This window comes from Triticum dicoccoides, chromosome 3B, assembly GCF_002162155.2.
Source record: "Triticum dicoccoides isolate Atlit2015 ecotype Zavitan chromosome 3B, WEW_v2.0, whole genome shotgun sequence".
Lineage (NCBI taxonomy): Eukaryota > Viridiplantae > Streptophyta > Magnoliopsida > Poales > Poaceae > Triticum > Triticum dicoccoides.
In genome coordinates, this window is record NC_041385.1 from 850,806,223 (window position 1) to 850,818,228 (window position 12,006).

Genomic DNA, 12,006 nt, shown 5'->3' on the forward strand with positions numbered 1-12,006 from the left:
AACTACACAATCTTTGTGCTAGGCTTAGGATTGGGTCTTGTCCATCACATCATTCTCCTAATGATGTGATCCCGTTATCAACGACATCCAATGTCCATGGTCAGGAAACCGTAACCATCTATTGATCAACGAGCTAGTCAACTAGAGGCTTACTAGGGACATGGTGTTGTCTATGTACCCACACATGTATCTGAGTTTCCTTTCAATACAATTATAGCATGGATAATAAACGATTATCGTGAACAAGGATATATAATAATAATAACTAATTTATTATTGCCTCTACGGCATATTTCCAACAGAATTGTTGGGCATTTAGCAGGCAGCAGGAGTTAGCAAGGTCTTGTTTGGCAACAGCAAAAGCTGGTTAATGATTAGTAAACAATTAAACCACATAGCCCCCCCTACAAATTGCTTCCCACTACAATCCATAGTAACTTCATCCATTAAAACCTCTTTGAAAGAACCATTTGCTTTGCTTTTCTCATGGCACAATGAAACAAAGAAAAAGAAAATCACATACATGCCAAAATGATACAAAAAGGCCCCTCACTGGTCTAAACTGATGAACAAAGAGAGAATACACACAATTCTGCCTTATAAAACCCGGAAGAGAAGGAATACAAAGTAAGCAATGCCACGACACCAGCAATACAAAGTGCACGTGTTAGTCGGGATATGCTCTAAAACAATCCTAGCCATTGATGATATGTGCAACCCTAAGTGTTCAACTCTAAGAATCGATTGTTGTAGCTACACCTTCATGATATCTCCTTAAATAACCGTGTAAGTAATTCCCCGTGTGAAATGAGTGTCGTGTCATTTAGTTGTGTAATTGAGTTTATGTTTGTGTCTATGAGCTTGTGCGTCGCAAAAAGAAGAAAAATCAATGTCTGAATCCAGTAATTTATTGCTTGATATCTCCTGTAATAACCGTTACACGGTTATTTAATTGCATATCTCTGATATTATCAAACATACATATACCACTAATTTAGTGCATATCTCAGTCTCTGTTTTTTGTCTTAAAAATTAATGAGAACCATGCATCACATGTGTACATGCGCGAGGTAGTGTAAATTATGCAGAAGCAAAATGGCGGAACCCTAATTGAATTTTTGGGCGTTTAGCAGGCAGCAGGAGTAGTAAGTTCTTGTTTTGGCGACAGCAAAAACCGGTCGATGATTCGTTAACAACTAATCCACATATGAACCCCCCCCCCCTCCTACAATTCGCTTCCCACTGCAACCCATAGTAACTTCATCCGTTAAAACCTCTTTGAAAGAACCATTTGCTTTTGCTTTTCTCGTGGCACAATGAAACAAGGAAAAGAAAATCACACACATGCCAAAATGATACAAAAGGCCTCTCATCACTGGTCTAAACCGATGAACAAAGAAAGAACGCACGCAATTCCGCCTTATAAAACCGGAAAGAGAAGGAATACCGAGTAAGCAACGGCACAAACAGTCGTAGCAATACCAAGCGCACGTGTGTTCGTCGCGATCTGCTCTAAAGCAATCCTAGCAATTGACGACATGTGCGACCTGCATGCCCTCAATGTCCAACTCTAAGAATAAACTGATGTAGGTACACCTTCGCGATGTTCCCCGTGAGAAAACACCGTGTATGTATGCAGTTCCCCGCGTGAAACGAGTGCAGCGTCATTTAGTTGCGCGTAAGATTGAGTTTTATGTCCGCTTTTATGAGGCCGCGCCGTGTTTCGCGAAAAGGAAATATAATCAGTGCCCGAATCCGGTAATTTTTACTGCTTCTGTCATGGGGTTTATTTATTTAATTGCATATCTCTGTCGTCAATAAGCATGTACTAATTAGTGCAGAAACCCTAATTGAATTGCCGGGCGTTTAGCAGGCAGCAGGGGCCGGTAAATATTTTTTTTGTTTGGTAACAGCAAAAAACCGGCAGGTCTGGCCCACCGGGCAGCCACCCACCGGGGCCAGCGAATCGCACGCAGCAGAAGATTTGGGCGGCCAGCTTCCCCTCCCACCCCCCCTCCTTTCTCCTTCTTCAATCCCAACCTCTGACCGCCCTCGCCGTCGCCATCCCCTTTCCCCCCCACCTCCACGCGCGCGCGCCGCGGCACCGCCCCCCGCCTCCGCCGCACGCGCGCGCGAGCGCGAGCGCGCCTCGGACCGGCCCGGCCAGCAGCCGCGCCGGATTCCGCCGCCGCCGGACGCCGCCGGACGCGCCGGAGCCGGATCGGCCCTCCGCGCGCGGCGCTGCAGCAGGTACGCCGATCCTCGCGCGGGGATGCTTCGATTCACTCGATCAGCTTCCCCTCTCCGATTCATTATCATCGCTAGAGCCCTGGTGCTAGATAGATAGATTGGTTCTTCATACCATACCATCCAAAGGCCGTGTTTTTTTCCCCTACGTTTTGTTCCGTCTGTCGGTTGACTAGGCAGGAGCAGGACGAATTGATTCGCGTGACTAATCCTAGCAGCAGCACTACTCCCAGGTTAAAAGTTCAGTTCGGAGCCGGAACATCTTTTAATGAATCCGGCAGTCCAATTTCCCACATGGGCATGGCCATATGAAATTTCCAAGCTTTACCAGCACGCTAATGTATCCTGGCTGCCCAACCAACCAGCAAGTGCTGCATCAAAATCAGGAAACCAACCAGTAACCGGCTAACCGCCGCATCAAAATCAGGGAAGCGTCAGTCGTGTAGTATAATTGTTCAGCGACCGGTAACTAACTGCTGCATCAAAGTTAGGGAACCGTGTATAGTTGGCAGCGAGTAATGACTAGTAAATACTACGTACGTGCTAAAAAAGGAGGTTCAAATCTAGCGCCGATATGTTGTTTCATAACCGCAGACACCTGATAACATCCACTGTATATATGTATTTCAGGTCTGCCTTCCGGGTTGGCGTCATCATTATGTGCTTGCCGAGCAATGTGTAGCAGTTGCCGCTCGCAAGGCTCGATCGCCCGTTCCCGCGCCGGTGTGCTAGGCGATGGCAAAACTCCCGATAGTTGGCCGCAGGTTCACATGCCTTCCTTTCTCTCTTGGTTATCTGTTTTTAATTATGCCAACTTGTTCCTTGACCCTTAACTTGGTGCCCCTGCAGTGTGCATAGTAAGAAACCCAACGAGAGCATGAGGCTTGTCGTCGTGACCATCATCGGGGTGGTCTTTGGTTTCTTCATCGGGATCTCCTTCCCAACAGTCAGCATAACAAAGGTATACATTCACGTGCCTCTATTATCAACGTAGTGCTGCAGTAAGTGCATGGATGCAAACCGCATCTCAAGAAAGTTGACTCTTTCGAACATGCTTTGCAGCTTCACTTCCCTTCTAGCATTGTTTCCTACATAGAGGACAAGAACTCTGGACTCTCAGCTCAGGCTATACTGAACCATGCCTGGATTTCTGCTAGAAACGCAAGGGGAAATACTTCTGAATCTAGTTCAAACACTACCATGAAGGTAACCTGCCTTTGTTCTTCTACTCCAGCTCTGTTTCTACATCTTTTATTAAAAGTATACGTACAATTCACATCCTAACTATTTGATCTAACCTTGATCTTTCTTGACAATCATAGATATATGTACCAACAAACCCCAGGGGCGCGGAGATGCTAGCACCTGGCATCATTGCATCAGAGTCTGATTTCAATGCTCACAGACTATGGGGAGACCCGGCTGAGGTAGCTATTCTTTTCTCCATCCACCTGGATGGATGTATTTCAGCTCAAGGGATGCCTTTCCTTCTTTCTTTTCCACCTTATATGCTGTATTCCGCCTCAAAGAGAATATTGTGTTCCTTTCTTTCTCCACTACATGTACTATAATATTCCACCTCAAAAAGCTGACTATGCTGTATTCTGCTTATCACATTGCTCTCAAATAATCAGCATATGTTTGCTCCTGTCATCTGATATTACATTGTTATGCTTGTCTATTGTTGTCACATAATTTCGAAGTGATTGTTCTTGCGCACTGTTGTGCACTGACGTTTTTTGTGCTCCTGTGAATTCCATATAATGTTCTGACCTGTGGTATGTCCTGCATTTCTTTGCTGATTTTAAGCCCAGAATTTGCATTTTTAGCTTTCATGTTTCATAAAGTTTATAAATGTAAATCTGAATCTCTGCACACCGGCATTTATGGTGCATCAAAGTTATCCTCAGTGTTTGAGTTAACCCTCACAAAATTTGCTTGACTTTGAATTTGCAGGACCTACCCTTCAAGCCAAAGTACCTTGTTACTTTTACTGTTGGAATTGCACAGAAGGACAACATAAATAGAGCAGTCCAGAAGGTAATTTTTTGACATTTATAATATATCAATTATCTGAGTGTACCAGGTTACCCTTTTTACTTTCACTGTTTCTTTTCTGGTACAGGGCACTGTTTTGTCGTGTTATCTTTACTTTTTACCCATTAATTTACAAATACAGTGATATTGTAACTTGGTTATCTGCCTAATTGTTTGAGCTCTTGGTTCTTGCAGTTTTCTGATGACTTTGCTATCCTGTTATTTCACTATGATGGCCATGTGACTGAATGGGAGGAATTTGAGTGGTCAAAACGAGCGATTCATGTTAGTGTTCTGAAACAAGCGAAATGGTACGCCCTGATGCTTTTGTATTTTCTTAAATTTGTAATCTGAACGGCGAATCTAGAAGTTGGCTAATTTCTTCACCTCTAGGTGGTATGCTAAAAGATTCTTGCATCCTGATATCGTGGCACCTTATGAGTACATATTTATCTGGGATGAAGACCTTGGAGTCGATCATTTCAATGGAGAGGAGTATGCTTTCAGTCTTCACTTAGCATAACTCGTTGTTCTGTTGGAGAGTTAGGTGACTTGCTAACATGATTTACATTGTAGGTATATCAAACTTGTCAAGAAATATCAGCTGGAAATCTCACAACCTGGTTTGGAGCCAGATAAGGGATTAACATGGCAGATGACCAAAAGAAGAGGGGATCGTGAGGTCCACAAGTAAGTGGAATAACTATCGTCTGCCCGTCTGAGATACACAATTTTTTTTCCTTACCTTTCATCTCATACCTACCTGGCTGGTGGTTTGGTTTTAACAGGGATACTGAGGAGAGGCCAGGCTGGTGCACGGATCCTCATCTTCCACCATGCGCTGCGTATGTATTTTGCCCTCCGCAGCTGACTTGTGTTACTTTGGTTGCTGATATACGTGGAAAAGGGCCTAACTGTATATGTTTGATGTGCAGTTTTGTTGAAATTATGGCTCCGGTCTTCTCCAGAGATGCATGGAGATGTGTATGGCATATGATTCAGGTATAGCATATTTCCACCATCTAATTTATTATTACATTTGCACCTCATGTGGTTAACATCCCCTTTTTGTTGCAGAATGACTTGGTTCATGGATGGGGTCTGGATTTTGCTCTGAGGAAATGTGTGGAGGTATGAACCACATGCCCTTGTCAAAACATTGATATATTTCTGACTACGTCCACTCCTAACACTATAATCATTTAAATAGCTCTCGAACATCTTATCTCTATATCTAAGATTAACGTATTTACTCTTAGCAGCCTGCTCATGAGAAAATCGGTGTCGTCGACTCCCAGTGGATCGTACACCAAGTGGTTCCTTCTCTTGGGAACCAGGTAAGAAGAACCATAAAAGCATATCTTTTGAGCACCAGGCCCATCATAGAACAGCAAAACCTAGCACTTACTACCAAACTCATTCCTGCTATCGAAAACTCGCAGGGACAGGCGGAGAACGGGAAGGCGCCATGGGAAGGGGTGCGGGAGCGCTGCCGAAAAGAGTGGGGGATCTTCCAGACGAGGATCGCGGAGGCCGACAAGGCGTATTACGAGATGATGGGCGTTACCCCTCCCAACGTAACATTTGTCCACTAGGCCGTCGTATACGTCGCCGCTGTTAATCCTCCCTCCCCCCTTTTTTGTCATCTCTAGAGCCCTTATTGTAGTGAGCTTAGGTGAATGGTGATGATATTGATGATACGTGTAGAGCATACACAGATATCATACCATATCAGGTTAATTTTGTTACCTCCCTTTTCTGCTCTGTGTGCTTCCTCCCTTTTTGCTGTGCATATGCTTCGCCCATTTTACTCCGGTCCGGTTATTTTACTATTCGTTTCCTCGAGTTGTATTTTGAACTGAAATTACTTGACGTCGCAAGCAAATGAAAATCGGTTCAGGAAAATCTCAATGGAACACTGATTGATGTTCATGTTAATTTAATTTGATGAAAAAGTAAATTAACAACAAGAAAATAACTGCAAAGTATGCAAATGTTGTTGTATTGATAGTTATAGATAGCCAAGGTTATATATAGTACATCTGGACCATAAAACACAGGCTTAAAACTGCTCAAGAAACCCTAGACATCAACACAATTAGAGCTTATAATTAACTAAAGAATGGTTGATGTGATGATCCCGCTGAGGAACTCTATCCTCTGCAGCCTCTCCTCCAGCTCCAGCCGGCTCACAGGCCTGAAAATCAAAAGGCACCACCATTGCTCAGCTTAGCCATTGTAAATCTCTGAAAAAACAGGCGACCATCATCTTCCTCACCTCTGGACACCCGCCGTCGGATGAGCGCTGCTCGGGCGGTGGCGGTGGCTTCCTCCGTCGCGCGATCCTGGCTCGGTTTCGGTTTGGTTGTCGCTGCCGCGGCAGATGAACTGGGAGAGCAGTGGGTCAGGCTCAGGGTCCTGGCATGGCCTGCTGCTCATCATGTAGGGGTTCACATCATATGCAGGTGGTGCTGCCGCTGCTGGCCATGGTGAGCTGCTGGGCCTCGAAGGCTTCCTCCTCTGCCATGATCAGATGATGAATGATGATGAGTTTTTCGTGCCGGGATGGCGCCGGTTCTCACGTAGGAGGGATATATAGATATAGATATAGTACCTTGAGAAGATGGGAGTGCTGAAATCTGAAATGCGCAGACATGTCCTTGCCTAGATTCTCAGCGCATATCGGGCAAACCTGAAGATCATCAAGTAAAACCCAATAGTGAGTCGGCATCGTAACAGAGAAATCGTGATTTCGAACTGTTATTATAAAAATCAATCACACCCGCATTTCTTTTTTCATAGAATCAATCAAGCCATTTGCCACTATTAAAGGGAGGGACAGACAAAATTACTCTGTTTCGCTTTTTTCGCGGGTAGCTCTGTTTCATTGTATCAGGAGCTATATAATGGAGTAGCTTGGGATTTTATAAAAGAACATACAGTAGCATTTTTAAACGCATTTCCAGCAGGAAGAGTTTATGAGCTTAAGGCTATGTTTTGATCAAAATTAATATGTAATCAAAGTTAATTTGCATAGCAGTAATTCCAGCAAAAGGGAAAGGGAGATATTTCTCTTACAGCATTTCTGGTGTCGAAGCAGTGTTCCTCCTGCAGATGGCTGCAGATGAAGGGCATTTCGACCTCGATGTAGCAGAACGGGCAAGGGAAGTACTCCCACAGCTCACCATCTTCTGAGTAACATCAACAACAACAACAAAAAATCAGCTCATGTGCTGCTGTATGCAAATCCAATCCAACATGATCTAATCGGATCCTTCTGTCTTGATTTTTGCTAAAAGGTGCAGTCAACTTCTCAATCTAGCGACGTGGAAACTTTTTCATGAGCTACAATGACTAAAGCACCCGACTTTAGATCATTCTCTTGTATTCCAAGAAAACTAAAAGCAAGAAATAAAAAAAAACACTTTTCCTTTCTACATCTGATCAAGACATGACCAAAAACAATGCTTCTGAATTTCTTTGCTAGCAACCACAAAAACAGATGTAACAGAAAACAGAATCTGAAAAAAGGTTAGGAAAGATTCAAGGGCAAGTATAGCAGCAATCCTGATAAACAGGAAATGAAATGCAAGAACCTGTCACAGGACAGTAGTAACCGCCGAGAAAAAAGTTTTTCTCAAGAGCAGCAAGCATGAATGAATGGACCCAATGAACCGTAAAGAAACCAAGGATCAGATCAGAGACCAAACGGCAACGCGTCGCCTCATAACGAAACGGCGTGCGGGTGTTCTCAGCAGTGAGCAAGGAACAACATACCTGGTGGAGGAGGAGGTGGGGCATAATAGGGCTGGTGCCTGTCTGGAGGGAGGAAGCCATAGCTGTAGGAGGCCTCTGCATCCACCTCCATGGCCGCACCGCACCGCTGCTCCTCCTCTTTACTCTTCTCCTCGGCGGGAAGAGGAGGAGACGGGTCGCTGTAACTGACACAGCACATCCAAGCAAGTGATCACAGAGGAATTTGAGGTTGGAGGTGGATCACAACTCCTCCTCGGCCGCGGATGTCGGTTTATATACGGCTCTCGAGGGCTCTGCCTTCTCTGTCCACATAATTATTTTTTCTTTGTTGCTGGTGACTCAAAAGTAGGAGCAGGGGAAAAGAAGGCAAAAGGAGGATGCATAAAGAGACAACATGGATTTTCAGGCCCGTGTGCCGTGCGAGGAATTGTTTTCGCCGACGAAAATGGGAAATAGGAGTTTCAGAGTATATAGTTATGTTGCTGTATGAGTTGAGGAAAAACCCAGTTTCCTAGAAGTCCTAAGCATATCACCACCTTGGCATCTGAAGGGGTACCTTGAACTTAAATAGCATTTGCTTGCTCACTAACCAAGTTATTGCATGAATTGTACTTACACTTGTCTCCCACATGGCCAGAGCGCGACACGTCGCTTCGCGCGGAAATTAACTTCTCCACCGAAACAGCAAGATACTGCCCGTGGAAGCTCGCGAATCGCACAATCTCGCCCTTCTGGAAAACCTGGTCACCATTCTCCAAGATCGTCGACGATAGGTTAGCGAGTAAACAAGGAAAGCTAATGAGTTGTTTTTGCTACTCCACTCTCTGCATCCATGGAAAGAATACTGGCAATGCTGGTGCACACAGTGGCTTGGGACTCACGTTTCCAGTCAGCAATCCAACCTGAAAGCAATGTCTGGATTGTATTTCAACGGCATGTCTGGATCTGAGGATAAAGTGGCCAGCCCAGACCTGCAGAAAGAAAATCAAAAGTGGCCACTCAATTCAGTTGATGACAGTGATGCATATGTTAGTGCCATGCCTTTTTGTTCTTCCCCTTGCAAGTAGAAACTGGAAAGTTGCATGGAGTTGCTGAGCACCTTTATTTACCTCAAGAAAAATTAAAGTTTTGCCCTATTTGTGGTTCTTTATTGGCTCACTTTTCACCACTCTGGCATGTCTCATTGTCTTTGCTCTGTGCTCCAGATCTCTCCAGGAATTTATTATCAGCAATTGTTGTTTCATCCATACATACACTTTGTATATGTATAATGGACACAATTTAAACTAATTACTTCAAGGTGTATTTTTCACCCTCTCACAAGACATCTAACCATTATCACATTGAGTTATTTGACAGAAATTTAGATTCTGCTCAAATGTAACTGCTGTTGAACACCAGAGATTTATACCTAATCAGGCAAAAAATGTATTGGCAACTTGTGCTGCTCTACAAACTGGCAATGGCAGCCAATAAGTGCGATATTGCAATAAGATCAAAAACATGTACACCAGCAATAATATATCGACAATAATTAACGACAAAAAACGTATCTCCTGTTCTCGAATAATACAATGTAACAGAAATTACAAACCACTAGCAAATTATGAATACACTTCTTAACCATAAGGAGGCATGGCTGAGAATTCATTCAAGCACTCCTTTTCTTGGGAATCACCTTCCATGATGACTGCTATAACCCGGTGTTGCGAGGCAGGCAATCATCTTTCAGATGTATGACAACAGCTTGAAATATACGACCAGGTAGATGGAGAGAGAGAACACCGCACAGATGTGCTGCCAAAAGAGGAGCGCGGATGCTTCCTTAACGCTGTAACCCCTCAGGCTTGCGATTGCTCCAAGCAGGATGGCACTGGGGGTGGAGTATTGCAGTGAGAGCACAAACCGGTACATGTGGTCGTTCTCGACGAGCAGATGCAACCTGTCTGCTAGCATCACGATGCCGATGCCAATGCACGGGAGTATCAGGAGCCTTGCGACGGTTATACCGACGATGGTCCGGATACCCAGTGCGTTATCATTTGGGCCTTCTGCGAGCATGCCTCCCAGAATCAACATCACCGAGGGCACCACAGCAGCAGCGAGGATCTCCAAACTGTCGGTGAAGAAGGAGAGCGGCGCATCAGCCCCAAACACGAAAGCCTTGAGCACGGGGACCATGCCGATGATGATGGCGAGCAAGGAGGCGATGGTCGGCGGCTGAAGGACATGCTGAATCGGAGTCTTCTCGGCGACCACCCTCATCCTCCTGACCACTTTCGGCTCTGCAAGGCACCGGAGCGACTTGGGGCTGCTAGGCCCGGCGCCGGAGATCCCGCCCTCCTCGGTGAAATCGATGTCGGGGAAGGTGTTCTGCGAGGAGCCCGAGATGCTGGCGAAGATCCTGGCGATGAATGGCGTCTTGGAGTGCTCCGTCTCCTTGTCGGCCATCCCGGGCCACTCGGCCTCGTGGAGCAGGGGGCGGCTGAAGTTGCTGAGCTGCGGCTCCTCCTCGATCTCGTGGCCCTCGCCGACAATCTCGTAGTACTGCATGGGGGGCTCCATCATGTGGTAGACGAGGGTGTAGACGAGGAGGACGGCGACCCACTGCGCGAAGGAGACGTAGGCGATGCCCTCGCGGTGGCAGCCAGGGCCGAAGGGGTGGTCGGCGGTGTGGCAGACGGAGCCGATGATGGCGATGGGGAGGTTGCCCGTGTTGCCGAAGCCCGTCATGATGACGGTGAAGCGGAAGAAGCGCGGCGGCGGGCGGCAGACGAGCGCCACGGCGTAGCCGAGCGCGCAGCCGACGGCGGTGGCGATGAGGACGTTGACGGGGATGAACCACCAGTGGAGCACGTTGTGGAGCGTGACGGACTGGCCGAGGTGCACGAAGATGAGGCAGGGCAGGAAGAGCGCGAAGACGAGCTTGCTGAGCAGCTTGAAGGTGGCCTTGGGCACCACCTGCGCCCGCGGGTGGGCCAGGAGGAGGCCGATCACCGTCAGGCACAGCAGCTTCAGCAGCGGCGTCACCGCCGACACCCAGTCCCCGCCCTGCACCGCCACCTGCGGGTCCATCGTTGGCAGAGCAGCCGCCGCCGCCGCCGCTGATTAAAAGCCTGGGCCTTTTCTGGCTGACGGATAGCCTAGATTATCGCTCCGCCGGCGGATCCCCTTTTCGCCTGCCCGTCCGGACAATCGGCTCCGACAAAAAGATCGAACCAATCTGCACGCCGAGAAACTAATTAAAATACGAGGATTCAGTGGGCGGGCAGGGGATTGGATTGGATTCAGATTCAGATTCACGAGGATATAGTACGAAACAATCGAGCAGAAAGATGAACTGCAAAATCAAATCTTGAGCCTACGGATCCAAGAAGAGCTGCGAAATCAAGCGGCGGGATTACCAGTGGCCGGTTGCCCGCCGCCGAGAGGAGCCCCGTCGCCGCCGCGTTGCTCCGGCCGGATGTCGATCGATCTCTGTCGGGGTTTCGTCTGGGGCTGTGGTGATGTGATGGGATCGGGCAGGGATTGGTGGATGCGGCGGCTGTTCTTGGCCACGTGGGATTGCTGATAAACTTGGCCGAGGTGGGGCCCGGGTGTCATTGTCCGTCAGATGGCGATGCGATCTCGTGATTGATTGGGTTTTCTAAATAAATTGTACTTGTACTACTAAGAGCATCTCCAACAGCTGCGCTAAACTAGCGCCGCGCCGCAAATTCGTCGGTTTTAGCGCGCGCACAACGCGGCGGGTCGCTCCAGCGGGCGCGCAATAACGGCGCGCGCGCTATACCGAGTTGGGCGCGCTGTCGGAAACGCCATCCCGCGCGGCGTATTTCGGGCGCCTGCTATAGCGCGCGACACACTCGACTGCTCGCGCCGCACTCGCTCCTTTCCTCCTCCTACGCCCCGCGCGCGCCGGCGCCGGCGCCACCCATGGACGCGCACACCGGCACCCCGCTCCCCCCG

The 12,006-nt window shown here is 47.4% G+C and overlaps 3 protein-coding genes across 6 annotated transcripts; 1 reads left to right on the forward strand and 2 right to left on the reverse strand.

Annotated features, from left to right (window-relative positions):
- Positions 1–2,176: 2,176 nt before the first annotated feature.
- On the forward strand, positions 2,177–6,048 carry LOC119278937. Of its 2 annotated transcripts, none has more exons than XM_037560320.1 (14): positions 2,177–2,250; positions 2,878–3,011; positions 3,097–3,208; positions 3,310–3,453; positions 3,570–3,674; positions 4,204–4,287; positions 4,480–4,595; positions 4,678–4,779; positions 4,861–4,974; positions 5,073–5,129; positions 5,220–5,286; positions 5,362–5,415; positions 5,544–5,621; positions 5,727–6,048. In XM_037560320.1, the coding sequence occupies exons 2-14, from the start codon at positions 2,983–2,985 to the stop codon at positions 5,877–5,879; spliced, it is 1,215 nt and encodes a 404-aa protein (XP_037416217.1). In that variant the 5' UTR covers positions 2,177–2,250; positions 2,878–2,982; the 3' UTR covers positions 5,880–6,048. The 2 variants fall into 2 exon arrangements, with proteins under 2 accessions (XP_037416217.1, XP_037416218.1); XM_037560321.1 differs by having other exon boundaries at positions 5,547–5,621.
- Positions 6,049–6,259: 211 nt separating this feature from the next.
- Positions 6,260–8,390, reverse strand: LOC119278939 (protein DEHYDRATION-INDUCED 19 homolog 5-like). Of its 2 annotated transcripts, none has more exons than XM_037560325.1 (5): positions 8,062–8,390; positions 7,363–7,472; positions 6,899–6,976; positions 6,563–6,804; positions 6,260–6,481 (listed from the first exon to the last, which is right to left on the reverse strand). In XM_037560325.1, the coding sequence occupies exons 1-5, from the start codon at positions 8,237–8,239 to the stop codon at positions 6,400–6,402; spliced, it is 690 nt and encodes a 229-aa protein (XP_037416222.1). In that variant the 5' UTR covers positions 8,240–8,390; the 3' UTR covers positions 6,260–6,399. The 2 variants fall into 2 exon arrangements, with proteins under 2 accessions (XP_037416222.1, XP_037416221.1); XM_037560324.1 differs by having other exon boundaries at positions 7,363–7,475; positions 8,062–8,374.
- Positions 8,391–9,535: 1,145 nt separating this feature from the next.
- Positions 9,536–11,593, reverse strand: LOC119278938 (protein PIN-LIKES 2-like). Of its 2 annotated transcripts, none has more exons than XM_037560322.1 (2): positions 11,445–11,593; positions 9,536–11,263 (listed from the first exon to the last, which is right to left on the reverse strand). In XM_037560322.1, the coding sequence occupies exon 2, from the start codon at positions 11,113–11,115 to the stop codon at positions 9,769–9,771; it is 1,347 nt and encodes a 448-aa protein (XP_037416219.1). In that variant the 5' UTR covers positions 11,116–11,263; positions 11,445–11,593; the 3' UTR covers positions 9,536–9,768. The 2 variants fall into 2 exon arrangements, with proteins under 2 accessions (XP_037416219.1, XP_037416220.1); XM_037560323.1 differs by having other exon boundaries at positions 9,536–11,278; positions 11,445–11,575.
- Between the last annotated feature and the right edge of the window lie 413 nt (positions 11,594–12,006).

Bases quoted from the DNA above. Each gene is read 5' to 3' on its own strand.
- LOC119278937 (XM_037560320.1), top strand. From the start codon at position 2,983: ATGGCAAAACTCCCGATAGTTGGCCGCAG. The intron at 4,288-4,479 runs GTAATTTTTTGA...TGGTTCTTGCAG, and splicing joins TAAATAGAGCAGTCCAGAAG to TTTTCTGATGACTTTGCTAT. The intron at 4,780-4,860 runs GTATGCTTTCAG...TTTACATTGTAG, and splicing joins GATCATTTCAATGGAGAGGA to GTATATCAAACTTGTCAAGA.
- LOC119278939 (XM_037560324.1), bottom strand. From the start codon at position 8,239: ATGTGCTGTGTCAGTTACAGCGACCCGTCTCCTCCTCTTCCCGCCGAG. The intron at 7,476-8,061 runs GTATGTTGTTCC...GATGTTACTCAG, and splicing joins CCCACCTCCTCCTCCACCAG to AAGATGGTGAGCTGTGGGAG. The intron at 6,977-7,362 runs GTAAGAGAAATA...GATGATCTTCAG, and splicing joins GCTTCGACACCAGAAATGCT to GTTTGCCCGATATGCGCTGA.
- LOC119278938 (XM_037560322.1), bottom strand. From the start codon at position 11,115: ATGGACCCGCAGGTGGCGGTGCAGGGCGGGGACTGGGTGTCGGCGGTG.